This window comes from Anolis carolinensis, chromosome 4 (genome assembly GCF_035594765.1).
Source record: "Anolis carolinensis isolate JA03-04 chromosome 4, rAnoCar3.1.pri, whole genome shotgun sequence".
NCBI classification, from domain to species: Eukaryota; Metazoa; Chordata; class Lepidosauria; order Squamata; family Dactyloidae; genus Anolis; species Anolis carolinensis.
This window is the reverse complement of record NC_085844.1, coordinates 234,266,500-234,284,167: the sequence shown is the minus strand read 5'-3', so window position 1 is coordinate 234,284,167 and position 17,668 is coordinate 234,266,500. Positions and strand designations below refer to the sequence as shown.

General features: G+C 41.2%; 2 protein-coding genes and 1 long non-coding RNA gene across 6 annotated transcripts in view; 1 reads left to right on the top strand and 2 right to left on the bottom strand.

Annotated features, from left to right (window-relative positions):
• rtf2 (replication termination factor 2) overlaps window positions 1-785 on the bottom strand; it is a 68,886-nt gene extending 68,101 nt beyond the window's left edge. The window contains exon 1 of one of the 3 annotated variants that reach the window (XM_062978959.1): window positions 631-785. In XM_062978959.1, coding sequence (XP_062835029.1) covers window positions 631-699 — 69 coding nt within the window. In that variant the 5' untranslated portion in view covers window positions 700-785. The remainder of the gene's footprint in view (window positions 1-630) is intronic. The other 2 variants (XM_016995313.2, XM_062978960.1) reach the window with 2 other exon arrangements.
• Window positions 786-801: 16 nt separating this feature from the next.
• Window positions 802-2,989, top strand: LOC134298518 (uncharacterized). The gene is made up of 2 exons (XR_010005624.1): window positions 802-875; window positions 2,785-2,989. It is a non-coding gene; the product is annotated as an uncharacterized LOC134298518 (long non-coding RNA).
• A 2,869-nt stretch (window positions 2,990-5,858) lies between these two features.
• The window catches only part of cass4 (Cas scaffold protein family member 4), a 51,068-nt gene continuing 39,258 nt past the window's right edge, over window positions 5,859-17,668 (bottom strand). For both annotated transcript variants that reach the window (XM_062978954.1, XM_062978955.1), the window contains 4 exons: window positions 16,601-16,750; window positions 13,321-14,661; window positions 8,694-8,774; window positions 5,859-6,356 (listed from right to left, as the gene is read on the bottom strand). In XM_062978954.1, coding sequence (XP_062835024.1) covers window positions 5,952-6,356; window positions 8,694-8,774; window positions 13,321-14,661; window positions 16,601-16,750 — 1,977 coding nt within the window. In that variant the 3' untranslated portion in view covers window positions 5,859-5,951. The remainder of the gene's footprint in view (window positions 6,357-8,693; window positions 8,775-13,320; window positions 14,662-16,600; window positions 16,751-17,668) is intronic.

The window sequence follows — 17,668 nt, the reverse complement described above, 5'->3', positions numbered from 1 at the left end:
TATGTTTTTATGATGATTCTTTTAAGTATCTTCTACATTGTCTTAAGAGATGGGTGATAAATATTTTTGTTGTTGTTGTTAAAATGTGACTCTTCAAGGGGGCAGAAGGTCCAGATGAGAGTAAGGGCCCATCTGCACAGTAGAATGAAAGCAGTTTAACACCACTTTAACCACCATGGCTGAATTCTATGGAATAATGGAGCTTTAGTTTGGTGAGGCACCATCAGTCTTTGACAAAGAAATCCTGGGGCGAATTTCAGCTCTACAGGTGTTCTGGACGTCAACTCCTGCAATTTCTAACAGCCTAACAGACCGAGTAAAACTACAACTCTTATTCTTGTGGGAGTTGAAGTCCAAAACACTCGGCGGGCCGAGGTTTGCCCATGCCTGCTAAAGACCTTGTAAAACTACAACTCCTATGCTTCCTGAGCCATAGTAGTTAAAAGTGGTGCCAAAGTGTATTAATTCTAGTCTAGATGGGCCCTAACACAGCTACAGCCTTGAAAGTTTCCCGAAGAAAACCCAAAGTAAGGTTTTCCTATCAACAACACACAGGCATCCTTCTCTTCCCTGAGAAACTCTGAAGGCCACAAACCCAGCCGGGCTTTTCCTACAGCCTTCTCCCCTCACCTTTTCGACCTTACGGGGCCCCTTCACCAGCTCGTGCCTCTTCGGGATCGTTCCCCCGTCGCAACCCATCTCTCCCACCTCCTCTCGCTTCCGGGGTTCTGCACAACAAAGAGACTTCCGGGCTGGGAAGGCGCAGAACGGTGAGGTAAGGGCGAGGGGTGATGACGTACACGGAAGCGTTGCTAAGGGAGCCTAGCAACCACGGCGGGGCTTGCTGGAAGCGTAGGCCGTGAAGGCTCCCAACAGTGAGAGTGAGTTGTAAAACGTGGGCAAGCACGTCATGCTTATCTCGTTGTTATTGCTGGGAGCCTGCACTCTGGCACAGAAGGCTAAGGGCCTTGTAAAACTACATCTCCCACGATTCTGTAACCCTGAGCCATTGCCTTCTTTCAATGCTCCCTTGGTGCCTTCTTCCAATGCTGAGACAGTGTGACTTCCTTGCCCAAATGATATAATTAATGCAGTTCGACACCACTTTAACTTTCACAGATCCTGAGAGTTGTAGCTTGGTGAAGCACCAGCACCCTTTGGCAGAGAAGACTACAACTTCCCCAATTCCATAGCATTGAGCCAGAAAAGTTAAAGTCTTCTCAAACTACATTTAATTCCACAGAGACCACGAAGTTGGCAGCATAAGGTTTTAGACACTAAAGGTGCATCTACATTGTAGAACGAGTGTACTTTGACATTGCTATGGAAACCTGGGAATTGTTAGCTCTACTACAACCTCTTTCGCCTTCTCTGCTAAATAGTGTTGGAGCCTCACCCAACGACAACTTTCCCAGGGTCGCATTTTTTTTTAAATCATGTCAGAAGTGACGAGGCAAGTCACTTCTGGTGTGAGAGAATTGGCCGTCTACAGTGATGTTGCCCAGGGAACGCCTGGATGTGTAACCAGCCTGCTGAGAGGCTTCTCTCATATCCTGGCAAGCTAGAACTGACAGATAGGAGCTCACCCTATCTCATGGATTTGAACCGGCAGCTTTCAGTCAACAAACCAACCTTCAGGTCAGCAACCTAACCTTCAGTCAGGAGTTCAGCCAGCATAAGGGTTTAACCCATTACACCACCTCCAGGATCCCATAGTGTTGAGCCATGCCAGTTAAATTGGTGTTAAACTGTATCAATTATGCATCTTCAAGCATTCTGCAATGTGCTTTACATTGGGCTACCCTTCTACCAAATTCGGAAACGGCAGTTGGTTCAAAATACGGCAGCCAGATCGGTTACGGGAACATCTAGGAATGAGCTTATTACACCTATCCTGAAGTCACTGCACTGGCTGCCAATTAGTTTCCAGGCAAAGTACAAGGTGATGGTTTTGAACTTTAAAGCCCTATCAGTGGTTCTCAACCTGTGGGCCCCCAGGTATTTTGGCCTACAACGCCCAGAAATTCCAGCCAGTTTACCAGCTGTTAAGATTTCTGGGAGTTGAAGGCGAAAACATCTGGGGACCCACAGGTTGAGAACCACTGCCCTAATCCATTCAGGCTCTGGACTTGATTGGTATAATGTATGGGTCCAGGTTACTTGAAGGATTGCCTTCTTCCGTCCAATCCGCCCCACACAGTTCTGTCTTCTGAGAAGCGTCTGCTTCAACCAGCCAGAATCCGACTAGCAACCACCACCCAGAGGACCTTTTATCAGCCGTCCCAAGGCTGTGGAACAGGGGTCCCCAAACTTTTTAAACAGGAGGCCGGTTCACGATCCTTCGGACCGTTGGAGGGCCGGCCTATAGTTGGCCACCGAGCAATAATAATTAATAACAACAACAACAACAACAGTAATAATCAAGAGAGTTGGAAGAGACCCAGAGACCCTTTGGGCCATTGAGTCCAACCCCCTTCTGCCTTTGTGCGCCAAAAGCACAAGCAAAGCACCCCTGACAGATGGCCACCCAGCCTCAATGTTAATAATAATAATAATAATAATAATAATAATAATAATAATAATGAGGGTTTAATATCTGGTTTGTCTATTTTAATATGTATTTCATAGAGATATGTTTTGGTATGTAACTTTTATGGAAGTATGTTTTAGTGTGTGTATTTCTAGTGTTTTTGCTGTGTTTATGTATTTTAATTGTTTTGTAACCCAACTCCAGCCATGAGGAGATGCGGATAAGAAATAAAATAATTCTTCTTCTTCTTCTAGGTAAATACTGACTCTGAGGAAAACCTATCCGTGCGGTTTCTTCTAGAGTGGAGTGTGTGTAACTCGCACAGGTTTCCGTGAACGAACAGGGAATCGAAGTATGGTCTTTAGTCCTAGTCCAACGCTCAGATTCTACATGAGTATAAAGACAAGGGCTGCAATGCTTTATGCACACCTTGGAAAATAAAGCCGTGGTAGAAGGAAATGTTGGTCAGAAATGTTCTCCGAATAGTTCTGTGTATCTGTACCCCCCCCCCACCTCACTAACTTTGAGCATTGTGAAATAATTTAAAATGAAGAATAAGAAATGGTGTTTGCTAAACACACTCAGGACTTGCAAAATGCATACTAATGCAGTTTGGGATTCTGCCAACCATCTCTCTCCTGCAATGTGATAGTAAGGATTTTGTTCAACAAGGCCATTTACATTCGCATCTCACCTGTTTCGGATTTCTTTTCATTTTGCACCGTTTGACACAACCTTACCATGAAATAAATTATTTATTGGAAATCAAGACAAATGAGTATGCAGGAAAACTATAAAAGCTAGTTTCTGCAACAAATCTTGGGGTGTTAAAGGTAAAGGTTTTCCCCTGACATTAAATCCAGTCATGTCCGACTCTGGTGGTGCTCATCTCCATTTCTCAACCAAAGAGCCAGCATTGTCCGTAAACACCTCCAAGGTCATGTGGCCGGCATGACTGCATGGAGCGCCGTTACGTTCCCGCCAGAGCAGTACCTATTGATATACTCACATTTGCATGTTTTCAAACTGCTAGGTTGGCAGAAGCTGGGTCTAACAGCAGGTGCTCACTCCGCTCCCCGGATTCAAACCTACGACCTTTCGGTCCGCAAGTTCAGCAGCTCAGTGCTTTAACACGCTGCGCCGTAGGGGGCTCCCTTGTGGTGTTAGAACTCCATAAAGATGCTAAGAATGAAGAAACTACTAATGCTACTAGTAATAATTTGAGAAATGGGACTGATTAGACATTCTTCCTATATTCCAGGCATGGGCAAACTTCAGCCCTCCGGGTATTTCGGACTTCAACTCCCACAATTCCTAACAGGCAGTAAGATGTTAGGAATTGTGGGAGCTGTAGTCCAAAATCTATGCTGGCATGTCCATATACACCTGGAGAGCCAAAGTTTGCCCGTGCCTGTTATAACCCAATTTATAAATCACTGAATCTTCTGCCCCTTCCATTTTACCTTTTTCTGATGAGTGCTTTCTGTTGCTGCTTGACATTGACTGAATTTTAAAATACACCCTTTGTTTTACTTCTGTATTGACTCTGCCCTTTCAGCTTGATATAAATTAAATAAATAATAGCTCTCTTTTATCTGCTTCTCATAAACTGGCTAAAAAACTAACTGATAGTTTATTAGGATACATCTGCATTGTAAAACTAATCTATGCAGGCATGTCCACATACAAAATGCTTACACTGAATTTGCATGTGGTATCAGCTGAAGAATTTAGTGGGGTGCAAAAATGAAAGATGCCACAAAGTTCTGCCTCTTGTTTCTTACATTATGAATTCAGGCATAGCAATGATTCTAGATTTAGGAATTGAGAACAGATTTCAGGATTGTGTGCACCTGCTGTGCTTTTCAATCATAAATTGCCATTGAATCAAAAAGCAATATAGGCCCATTCTACACTGATACATAAAATCCAGATTTTTTTTTCATGTCCGGAATGACTTGAGAAACTGCAAGTTGTTTCTGGTGTGGGACATCTGCAAGGACATTGCCCAGGGGACGCATGGATGTTTGATGTTTTACCTTCCTTGTGAGAGGCTTCTCTCATGTCCCTGCGTGGAGCTGGAGCTGACAGAGGGAGCTCATCCACACTCTCCCTGGTTTGGATTCAAATCTGTAACCTTCAGGTCAGCAGCCCAAAATAAAAAATAAAATAAAACCCAGATTATCTGCTTAGAACTAGATTATATGGCAGTGTAGACTCATATAATCCAGTTCAAAGCAGATAATGTGGATGATCTGCTTTGATAATCTGAATTATAGAAGGGGCCATAGAGGAATACATTGGATGAATGTCCACCCTGATTAAGGACTATCTAAACCAATGGTTTGATAGCCTTGAGTTTACTCAGATCTGTTGCTGAACATGCCCACTGTCTTCCGAATAGCCCCAAAGACCTCAAAACATTTTATCAAATGTGTATATATTTATTCTTACAATATGCCTGTGACATAAGGAACTGAAGTAGGATTATCTTCCTTGTGCAGATGAAAACACTGACACACATGCTCTCTAATAAACAAAGAGTCCATCACTTCTACAAATTAAACTCGGCTCCCGTGATCACTTTTGACCCATTCAGGCATTGTATCTGAACAAATAGAATCAACATAAGACCTGTCCTCCCCTCCATTTATGTCTTGCCACTTGGACTTGCAGAGTGCAAAGGGCAATTATCATTTCCACAATTACACAATTATGGATCCTACTAAAGCACCATTTTCAATCACACATAGACTTCTACTTGCTTTTGAATGGTCACATGTAGCTGCTCCACAGAGGAAGATGGTGGGGCCCATACATATTAATGGGCCTTCCACACTACCAGATAACAGCATTATGACCCCCTCTAGTATGACCATTTAATACAGTTCAAAACTAGCTTCAAACTGCAGCAGCCAGGCAACAAGCTCCCACACTAATGTATGAAAAAAGGCCTTTAATGCGCATCAGGGATCTGAGTTTTGTGTAATCACCATCCTGGTTTCCATCTGGTTCCAGGATTTCCTGTGTCATCGCCTGCACAGTGAAACTCTTTTCTTCAATACTGCTTTGAAGCTGCATTAAATGGTCATTGCTGGCAGATATGGCCTATGGTTCCAATTTGCCTGCCATTGCCAACATCCAAAGGAATCCTAGGTTTTCAATTAAAAAAGGGATCTTTAGTATTCTCAGCCAGAGAATTCTAGTCTCAAATTACAAATCTTAGGATTCCATAGGATGTTGCCATGTCAATTAAAGCAGAACCAATGCATTGTGAAAGGTCTCTTAGATTTAGGAGACAGGATTATGCACTATGCTGTATTTGCATAGCACTATGCTGTATTTGCAAATTGAGGAAAGGTTTCAAAGTCTGCCAATGTATGTTCATCCTATCCTCAGGAACACCCAACTAGTCAATGCTTCATTCCATCATTGCTCGGAACTGCTGTGTGTACTTTGACAGCCCATCAACTTGATCCTGGAGTTCTCTCATAGCTTCAGGACTTGGGTATTGCATTGCAGCATTTTTCGTAGCAACCGCCAAACTCTTCAGCAAAGCACAAAATTGGCTGCTACCACACAGGATTTCATTTCGATTGGTCTTCTCAATGGCTTCCTGACACAAGGTATCCACCAACTTCTGGCCCACCATTATTATCAGTTTGCTCTTGGCTATGAAGACTTCAGGGGCCTGATCTCTGCTAAGACTTTGGTGGAAAACACTAATCGCCTTCTGTACAGCACCAAAATATAGTCTGCAGATATTGGACAGCTCCATCTTTGTGGCTGGACCCTGCTTGCTGTCTTGTGTTGTAGGTGGTGAATCCTAGAGGATGAGGAACAAAAACAGGAACCATGCTGAGTGTTGAAAGTGTCGTTCTTTCTCAAACATTTCTTCTCAGAAGGCAAGTTACATAATCATAACATCATGACATAAGTACTGAAATTCTTCAGTTAAGAATAGTGGTAGATACCTTAAACCTGATCATGCTGTTTGTCCACTTAGCCCACTGTTATTTGCTCTTACCTGTTGCAAAGTCTCTGACGGTTTGTCTTATCCCACCAAGAGTTGAACTTCAGCACTTCTGCTCTGAAAACATACATTTTGCCATTGAGGGTGCATCTACACTGAAGAATTAAGGTAGCCCAACACCACTTTAACTGTCTTGGATCAATGCTATGAAATTATGGAAGTTGTAGTTTTATTAAAAAATTTAGCCTTCTCTGCCAAAGTGCCTCACCATACTGCAACAGCTACAGCAGGTGAAGTGGTGTCAAGCTGTATTAAATCTACAGTGTAGATGCACCCTGAGCCTCTTCCCAATAGTGATGAAGTATTAGACTGAAATACTGATACAAATGTTGAGTCAACTCTTATGAACCTTGACGTAATGAAATCTTCACAACGTAGACCAGGGTTGGAAATGTTCAAGGTGCTCTATTTGCCTCACAGCCTCTACATGCCATATTTTTTTACCTCCACCTCCAGGAATTTTTTTTTCTAAAATGGCAAAATAGCTTCTCGCAAATCTAGAAAAGAGGAAGCTCCCTAAATATAAACCTCATGAGGCAATATTTACCAAGAAAAGCACTTTAGTGAGAACAGGAAGTTACCAGGTAAGCACAATTGGACATTTTTGGAGCTCTCCCAGCTAAACATTTTTTTTGCAAAAGAGTTCTCTCAAGGCTTTTCTTCTGACATGGTAAAGCCAAATAGCTTACAAAGCTGCATGGAAAACAATCAGATCCAAGCCAGGTCTACAAATATTTTAAAATTGTAAAGCAGGAAGAATATCCCTGGACACAACCTCTTTGGTCAAGAGGATAGAAAAAATCAGATTTTGTGGGTGATATAACAGGGGAAAACAAAATTCTCTAGGTAAGAGACTTAGCCAAAGAAATCCTGTAACCATTTTGTGATTAAATTCAAGTCCTTTTATAGTTTATAATGTCCTTTTAAGGGACATTATCCAAAGAAAGAAATTTTTATCAATTAAGTTTAGTAGTTGATCCCCTGATTAACTGTAAGATCTACACATAGAAAAAACCTTTTGCAGAGGAACATGCATATATGTCAGTTGCTGTTCTTCAGAATCAAATTGGCTTCAATTTTTTAAGAAATGAGGGGCTTCCATCAAGCCTGGTCATCAAGAGCCTTTCTCAAGTATCACAAATGTAAGGTTATGGTTTCCTTATTGAGTCAATGTCATCTTCCTCTTTTCCTACTGCATTCTGTGTTACAGAGCATTGTCATTATTTCCAATGAGTCATGTTATCTCATGATATATCTCAAAGTATAATAGCCTCAATTTTGTAATTTTGACTTGTAATGAGAGTTCAGGGTGCATTTGTTCTCAAAGCCATTTATGGCTCTTTTGGCAATCCATGGTGACAACAGAACTCTGGCACCTCATTTCAAATGAGTCGATTATCTTCCTATCAGCTTTCTTCACTGTCTCACTTTTAGGATTGTACACAGAAACTGCAAAAATCAAGTGACTAATGGTTCTGACATTGACTTTCTATTATATATCTTTATACTTAAGGATGTCATCTAGTTCTTTCATATCTGCCTCATCTGCCTTTGTAGTTGGAGCTTAATTTGGATTATGGTTATACTGATAGGTTTTCCATTAATTTTTATTGCTCTTATTAATGCAAAGTCTTCCCGGATTTCACATTCCATCCTATGACTGCTTTTGCTCCACTTTGTCTTACTGTTAAAGCTACCACACTTCTTCTTAGACTGTCATTTCCAGAGTAAAACATTATAAAATTATCTGATTGAAAATACCTCATTTCTGTTCACTTTAGCTCAATCATTCCAAGTATTGCAATTTTTATATCTTCTATTTCTGGTTTGATAATCTGATAATGAAATGATGCAGAATGAGTCAGATATTGATTTTAAAAAGGCATTTTCCCTTTTCTTGCACAATGTTTTTTGTTAACATGACATCTGTCAACTTCCTCACTTATATATATCCCTAGTCAGGTCATGTATAGTTTTAGAAATACAATTCCTGCGCAATTGGAGGGACTTCTTTTCACTGATCTCTTTTTAATTAAAATCAGTTTCACAGATATACTAATGGGAATAAAACAACAGATTTCAAGTATTTAAGTCATCATTGTAGAGCACTGCCATACTAAATAATAGTACCTTTAATTTTAATTTGACATTATTTTCCTCTGTCTTACAAGGTGAAGGAAACAGCTGTGCTTGTTCCAATCCTACCGGTTTCTGAAAGGGAGAAAAAAGACCATGTCAATTTCATACTGAACATAAATGTAGACCATCATTCACAAATATAGAAAGAACATTTACCAATCTTATTTTTGAATATTCCAGAACAGAATTGCCATGGAACTATTTTGTATCATGATAAGATCAAAGTACAATATCCCACTATAATTCAGTGATTGGTTACATGCTTTGCTTGGAGATGGTCCCAAGTTCAACCCCAAGCATCTTCAAGTATAACTAAGCAAGAATCCTGTCTGAAAGCCTTTGCCAGTCAGTGTTGGCAATATTGTCCCAAATAAGCTGATGATCTGTCTTGGTACAAGTCTTGTTCCTAAACTAAAAATTGGGCATGCATAATTTCAAAATATACATTTATAGACTTTTTTTTGTACTTGCTGCATTGCTAAAGAATAGATTTCCTTTCCCTTGAGTCTATTTGCTCCCAATTATGTCCTTCTGATCACCGACTACGTCTTCCAAGGCCTTGTCTGAAGTGCTCCATCATCAGAGATGAGCCAAATTTAGCAAAAGGGCCACATAATTCACTTTAATAAGATACAGTCTTTACACCAATAAAACTTAAACACATTTAAAACATCTCAGAATACACTAAAACCAGTGAAATGGCTGGGAGTAGAATTCAAACCAAACCTAGCCATGATAGAGCAGATCTATTCAATTGAAAAGTCTAAAAAAGTAAGAGCACCTTTATCTGGTACAAAAATGACATCAGAGTAACTGCCCAATGATCCTTTTTAGGGAAAGCATTCCATAATCGGAGAGCTACAAACTGAGCTAGCCATTCTGTCTTGAATGGAGGGGAAATCTGTGGAAGGGCTTCTGATGGGGATCTTATTGCTCATGCAGTCATCCAACGCATCTCAAAGCCATATGAAGATCTGAGGATATCTTGGACAAGATTTGCCTCTTCGTATGGTTTTCAAAGTAAAATTCACTATTGTTTTCTTTGTGCAGTATTAACCCCATTAGGGTTAGTTATGGTGGAATTTCTATTATCGCTGACAGTTTCTTTACCAGTAATTCACCACCACGCACACACTACTGTGGCTGTCCAATAGCTGTTTGGGATGTTTAGACTGGCTCTTCAGCAAAAGCCTCTCTGACTTGAGAGGTCTTACTAGCAAGCAGTGTTACTATCAACACAACCTCTTCCCTAAAAGGAGAATACAATCCCACCATCACAGAAAGGCAATGGACACAATACCTTCTGTGATACCCTTGGGCTGGCTCAACCCACTCACATTGGCTTCTTCTGTCCCCATCTCATGCACACTTATTGTGCATTGGTGCACAGTTGGAAGAAAGAATGGAGCTTGTAGCAATACTGGCTAGCTGACTCTGAGAAATTTATCTTAAAAATTAACTCTCCCAAATTCTGCAAGAGAGGTACCACCATGGACACAGGTTCAGGATTTCCCATCTAAAATATTTGGGACCAGAAGTGTTTTTGGATTTTGACCCCCCCCCCCCCCACTTTTTGGAATACCTGCATAATGGTGTGGTCGAACCAGGCCAGCCATTTGCATTTAATCTAATCTGACCTGCGGCAGAGAGTTCCACAGATCAGAAGGAACCATGCTGGAACTGATCTGGCCATGAAATGTGTATGTGTTCCAGCAGCAGTTTATGGTAAGTCTCTTGCCTCCTCTCTATTTCCCCTCCTGTCCCTAACAATGTAACAAGCCCTAATAAAAAGTATTCTTTCGTTCCAACTTTTTCCTCTTGGTGGTTATTATGGATACATAATAACCACCAAGAGGAAAAAGTTGGAACGAAAGAATACTTTTTATTAGGGGTTGTTACATTGTTAGGGACAGGAGGGGACTACAAGAGCTCCTCTGCCTTTTCTCCCCGCTCCAGCCAGCTGGAAGAGCCTGCCGCCGGATTAGGCTGGCCCCCACCCTCCTCTCCTTCCGGAAGAATCTGAAAACCTGGCTTTTCCGGAAAGCCTTTGATGAGTGACTTTTGTTGGTTTAAGATGCCTGCCTATGTAATAATAGACCCACTGATCTGCCCTTTTATTGTCACTATTGTCATTTATAGTACTTCATTGACTATGTCAATTATGTAACTATCTCCTCCCAATTTGACACATTCACCTTTCGGCCCAGACTTGTGTTTGATATACCTGTTTTAACATTTTATCTTGTAAGATTGTCCTTTTCGATTGTTTTACCGATATTGTTGATTTATTGTTGTAAATTTGTGTTTTTGTTTTGATTTTATATTGTGATGTTGGGCAAGGCCCCATGTGAGCCGCCCCGAGTCCCTTCAGGGAGATGGGGCAGGGTACAAGAATAAATTATTATTATTATTATTATTATTATTAAAGAAGCAAATCAGCTGATTGTCAAAGTGGAGCTTCTGGCGCCGTGGCACGGATTTCCCTGCAGAATCGGGTCATCAGAGGTTTGGACTACATGCTGGGCACGGAGAGGGCCACCTTGAACTCTCTGCATGCCCTCTGTGAACTGTCCTCACCATTGGAGACCCCTCCCGCTGACCTTTGGCCAAGCACGGCCATTTCATAGGCATTGTCACAGATTCTTCCCCTCTTCCTGAACTTTTTATTTCCTTGTGAACTTCATGTATCAAACCTTGGACCTGTGGTGGATGGTACAAAATGAGCTATGATCCTATATGTGTCCCATGTACCCTGCATAATCCCTTTCCCCTTTTTCTCTTTGAAATATGTACTATATTATGAAATATTAAAGAGTGACCAAAATCTGACCTGGAAATAAAATGGACAAATAGTTGCAATACTGGCAAGGGAAGAGATTTTCCTCACCCCAGAAGATCACCAGATACCAATCTTGCATGGACAATAGACTTGGTCTTTCCTCATCAAACCTCAGAGCTGGCCCATTTGTAGAGGATGTGACTATTTGGCTTTTGGTTCACTTAAAATGGGGATGATCAAAAGCCCAAGATCGTCCCAGCTGTCAAATTCTTTATCAATGAACTGGACTCATTCAGAAACAAAGCTTGCTCAACTGATCAACCTTTGACTCACTGGAATCTGACATGCCTGTCAGACAAATATGTATATTTGCACCCCCAGAAGTAATCTGGAAATCGCCTTAAGGGCTTATTGGGGTCTCGGCATTTCCTTTCTGCATATTGACTCAATTGCTCATTCATAATCCTTTCTCCATTCATTGTTTGTGGCTCAGCCCGCCCCCTCATCCCTGATTGGCGGAGAAACTGAAGCGGAGAGAGCCCTCTGATTGGACGGGGCTTCGTGCCGCTCTTTCAAGGACCAATCAGTGCGAAGCCGGGTGAGGGAGGCGTGGCGCGAATTTCAAATCTCTCCATCCCGTTTTCTGTATTATAAAGGTTGCTGCTCTGTACTGCATGTCATGTCTTCCTGACGAATGATAGCGGTTGGCATCATTTTCAGCTGAACTGAATAAATCATCAACTCGGTGCTCTTTCTTCACGTCTGCGGGTGAGATTATTGGAGGACGGGGCGACTCTGATTCTTAGTGGCTCCCCGCTTGCCAGGATCTTTGAACCTGCCGGCAAGGAGCTTGGGTTCCCCTTCTAAAGAAGGGAACCCCCAAATTTTAGTTCAATTTCAATGAGATATCATGGAGAGGAGACCCATGTCTAAACAGGAAATTCATTTATGTGTAATGTAGATTTTACACTCATTTTATACAATTTTTGGAATAAATTTGTGCATGAAATAAAGTTTTTTGGACACTGAACAATCAGAAAGCAAAGGTGTTGAAGGGACCATAAGCCAAAAAATAGTAAACTTTTGCATATGTGGCTTTGCCTCTGCATATATCAGATTAGCCTTTTATATAGACAATGTAAGCTTTTTGCATGAACCAAAGTAGTACGTGTAAATACAGGACCTGTGCCCCTCCCTTCTTGTAGGCTGGTGCTTTTCTCCAGAAAGTTCTAGGAAGAGAACCTAGCATGGAGTAAACAAGTTAGGTCATACATACCACTTATGCCAAAATAGGTGTGGAAGGAGGAAGATCATCAGCAATTGGTCAATTTTAGATAAGCCAAATTATATATTCTTTGTTAACTGCAACATGCTTTGCAGTGGCCATTTGCATGATACAAACCTTTGTGTTGTGTACGGCTGTTTTGCCTTATCATAGCTATGATAACAATAAATATTTTGCTTTTTGTACTATCACGAGACTGGGGTTTCTGCCCGAATTCCTCCTGGGCCGGAACCGTTGAAAGTAAATTGTCTTACAGTGTCACTATCTCATTTACCCAGGTGAGGGTTTTTGAGGATTTTGAAGTTTTGGACAAGTGATGCTCAGTTTTTACTGCTTTAGGCTCTACTGTAATGTTTTTAAAAACAATTTCTTGCTTATTTTCTATTGAGCATTGGGATTTTATTTTTAACCAGGCAACAACAAGAGATCCAGAAGTAATATTTCTGCAAGCATGTCCCTGCTGAATATGGGCCTCAACTACTTATCTTTGAGAAAATGTTACCCTTAACCTCAAACCATTTACTTGTCCCTGCTGCAATGCCAGTCTCACTTACATGTATTCGACTATAATCACAGTCTTCAATGCCATCAGTCCTCTGCTTCTCTGAACATAGTTTATTTTCCTTTGGCTTATCAAAAATACTTTTTTGAACAGACTCATCTTCTACTTGACATTCCAATGTGTGCCTCAATAGTTTTTGTTTTCCACCAGTTTTTTGGTCTTTCCCATCTTTGTCTTTACAGTTCTTTCTGAAAAGGAGTTTCCCATTAGCAATGATGATGGCAACAAATCTTTTGATGTCATCTGGAATGGTACGGGCCACCATAACAAAACGATCCAGATCATCTGGGTTACTCTGAGGTTTCTTAATTACTAGCAGGTCGAGTGACCATTTGCAATCATTCAGTGCATCCCTAGTTTCCACCAGTATCTGAAAAGAGTCGGTGAGATTATTCAGCTGCTCTTTAATCCTTGCCTGAAGTTTGCTATCACAGCCTGAAGCACCATTTTCTTCGATGGTGCGAGCAAAGTTCAAGAATTCTCCCAAAGAGACCTTAATGTGATCAATTGCTCTGTGGATTTCCTCAATGTTTCCCTCTAGATGTTCATGGTACCTCCACTTGCTGCTTACAAAGATCATTAGACTTGCCACTGAGCTTGATACACTGTGCTGTAGTTTAGTTAAAGTTCCTATGGCCAGCTCAAGCTGCATGGTACTTTTTTTAGTGGACTCTTCTGAAGATGATGATAGAGTTGATGATGATGCTGTAGATGAAAAGGACTCAGTAGAAGAGCTTGATAATGTTGATATGGTGCTGGCTCTACTGCCTATACTTGAGACAGACAATCTGTCTTGATCTGATCTGCCATCTGTGGACAACAGCGGAGGGAAAGTGTGTACACTGTCTTCAGATCTATCACTATATGCATTTTCTCTCTTTTGTGTCAAAGCAACAGGCGTTCCTTTTGGAATATCATAGACCGTCTGTTGGTGATTCTCCTTTTCGGTCTTGGTGGAAAGAGCACTTGAAGGAATGCCATTTTGATGCTGCACTAAGGCATCATGTGTGGACGGTACATCATAAAGAAGACTCACAGGAAAAGCTAATTTATTTTGTATGGGTGGAATATCGTAAGCTTCTGCATTCACTAATTTTCCTTCACTGTTGACAGATGGGATTTTTTGCATTCTTGAATCAGACCTCGCTGGTGGTATATCATAAAGCGCATGTCTATTTGGGGAATGATTCTGAGAAGCTTGTTTTGATTTTTCAGGTGACACAGGTATATCATAGACCCACTCGGATTTCCGAAGGTTGGGCAAGGTATTGTAGTGAGCCAAATGATTTCCCATGACAATATCCTTAGAAACTCCTGTGGGAATGACATATACCTGGAAAGCAGTAGAAAGAAAAATGCATATTATTATTATGTTGTCGAAGGTTTTCATGGCTGGAATCACAAGGTTGTTGTATGTTGTCCGGGCTGAATGGCCATGTTCCAGAATATTTCTGGAACATGGCCATACAACCTGGAAAACACCCAACAACCCCATATTATTATTACTGTAATGAGGAGCCTCCGGTGGCTCAGTGTGTTAAAGCGCTGAGCTGCTGAACTTGCAGACCGAAAGGTCCCAGGTTCAAACCCGGGGAGCGGAGTGAGCGCCTGCTGTTAGCTCCAGCTTCTGCCAACCTAGCAGTTCGAAAACATGCCAATGTGAGTAGATCAATAGGTACCGCTCCGGCAGGAAGGTAACGGTGTTTCATGCAGTCATGCCGGCCACATAACCTTGGAGGTGTCTACGGACAACGCCGGCTCTTCGGTTTAGAAATGGAGATGAGCACCAACCCCCAGAGTTGGACACGCCTGGACTTAACATCAGGGGAAACCTTTACCCTTTACTTTACTTAATAGCATTTGTGTTTTCAATTAACCAAATGATACAATTTTAAAAATTCTACATGAACATTGGAAGCTAAAATGCATAGGGAGACCAACTATAAAGAGTGAAACATCATACACTTATAAACACACAAAAATAGAGGAAGTTTGGTGAGTTTTCCAGGGACTCAAAACTTGTGGAGTAGGGGAAAATAAACTATAAAGTCTCTTGCAAACTGAAATTAATAACTACATGAACATGATGAATGATTTATATATGTGCTGCTCAAATGAAAATTAAAAAGCAGGAGAGGGTCAGACAGGAAAAGAATGCTATCAGTCCAGTCACTTGCCTTCCAGTCTAATGTTTTTGTACTTAAAGCTAACCCACTGAGTCAATGGAACTAACTTCCTGATAAGCTTGCAACATCAGCTATTTCTTTAACCAGGTGAAAGATGCCAATGTCCTGTAAAAGCCACTCAGAGCCTGTCCAACAATGAGGCGAATTAAGTGGTCGCTTCGGGCGCCAAACATACAGGGGCGCAGTCGAGACTGCTTTTTCTGTTTTGTTGTTGTTGCCCTATATTCCTGTTCAATGTTTGGTGCTAAATTCGCAAATATAGTAATTCCTACATAACATTGCCATGTATTGAACTGCTTTTTCTGTTGATTCGTTGTAAAAATGATGTTTTGGTGCTTAATTTGTAAAATCTTAATGTAATTTGATGTTTAATAGGCTTTTCCTTAATCCCTCCTTATTATCCAACATTTTCGCTTATCCAACGCTTTTATTTTTCAGTGATTGTTTTTTTTTGGGGGGGGGGGGGTCGCCAAAATTCTGTTTGCCTACACTTGAAAAATACCTAGGGCCGGCTCTGATTAGCCACTAAAGAAGTTCTATAAACATATCCTGTCATTATTATCACTAATGTATATTGGCATCAATATCACACATCGTGTACTGTTCTGAGCAGCAGACTCCAACTCAGGAAATCAAGGTTCTAATCCATGCATGGAAGCCCACTGAACAATCCTGCGCATGACACACACTCCCAGCCTTAGAAGAAGTGATAGAATTGCCATAGGTAAAAAACGACTTGAAGTCCACAACGAGATAATAGGCTTCATGTTTTGGAGGGACATTTCTATCTTCATTTCTATGGGCCTTGTCCTGTCCTACAGTTTCACTCTGCAACATCAGTCTCAATGACAAACAGGCCATATGAATCCCTTCTATGTGTCAGTCCTCACCAAAAAAAAGCCATTAGACTTCCATATCTTGCTTTGCATCTTGCGATTTACTGTAGGAAAGAATCCTTGGCTTGCAGGGCTCATTGTTCAACTCTGGATTTGAGTTTAGTGACCTAGCCCTGACAAATGATATTCTGCTGACCATGCTCAGAATATTTTGGTGTTTCAGAGTAACATATTTACCTATATCACTTACATTGTCCAATGAAGATTCTTGTCGGGTGCGCCTTTGTGTCATTTCAGGGCTCAATGGGATGTCATAAAGTTGCTGTGCTTTCCCCAGGCAATATTCTGTGGAGGGAAACAGCTTGGAGCCCTTTCTGGAGGAAGGTGGAGTGGCGAGACCCTAGTTAAATATTAAAAAAGAAATCAGCCTCTATATTTTTCCAGCAATGCAGCCAGGAATCAGTTACACATTTCTTTTAATTGCTGCACAGCAGAGCAGACATTCTATGCTTTAGTCTTTGTGGGTTTCTTAAAACTACTCAAATGAAAGCAGGGGGAGGAGAAGGAGAAGGAAAAGAAGCAGCAGCATTCATGATGTCTAGATCAAGAGTGAGGAGTTTTGCCTTACAAAGTCTGCAGCTACATTTCCCACAATTCCTACCCAGAATGGTCAACAGTATGGCATTGTGGGAATTGTAGTCCAAAACATCTGCAGTGACAAAGGTTCTCTATCCTCTTCTATTATTATTATTATTATTATTATTATTATTATTATTATTATTATTATTATTATTTTAAACACAACAAGATGAGTCTACAGCAGACACTCTGCTGGCTGTTGTATTGGATCACACATTGGACAGTTCCCAAGTGTCTAGGATTGTGTGATGTATCGGCAAATAATGCGTGCAGATCTCAGTAAGGTGGCCTTCTGCAGCTGGCAGGTGGTAATTTTGTCAGTGCCGATGTCTTTAGGCACTGCACCCAGTGTGCCGATCACCACTGGGACCACTTTGACTGGCTTGTGCCATAGTCTTTGCAATTTGATCTTTAAATCCTCATATTGTGTCAGCTTTTCCAGTTGTTTTTCTTCAATCCTGCTGTCCCCTAGGATTGCAACATCGACAATCCATACTTTGTTTTTTAACACGATTGTGAGGTCAGGAGTATAAAGTCTCCTCCTCTCCTTTCGGAAGAGCCTGAAAACTTGGCTCTTCCAACAGGCCTTTGGCAACTGATCTAGTAGGATCGACCTGTTGCCTATCCATTAATAGTCCCTTATGTACGCCTTCCCTAGCACTTTGATGGCTATGACAAT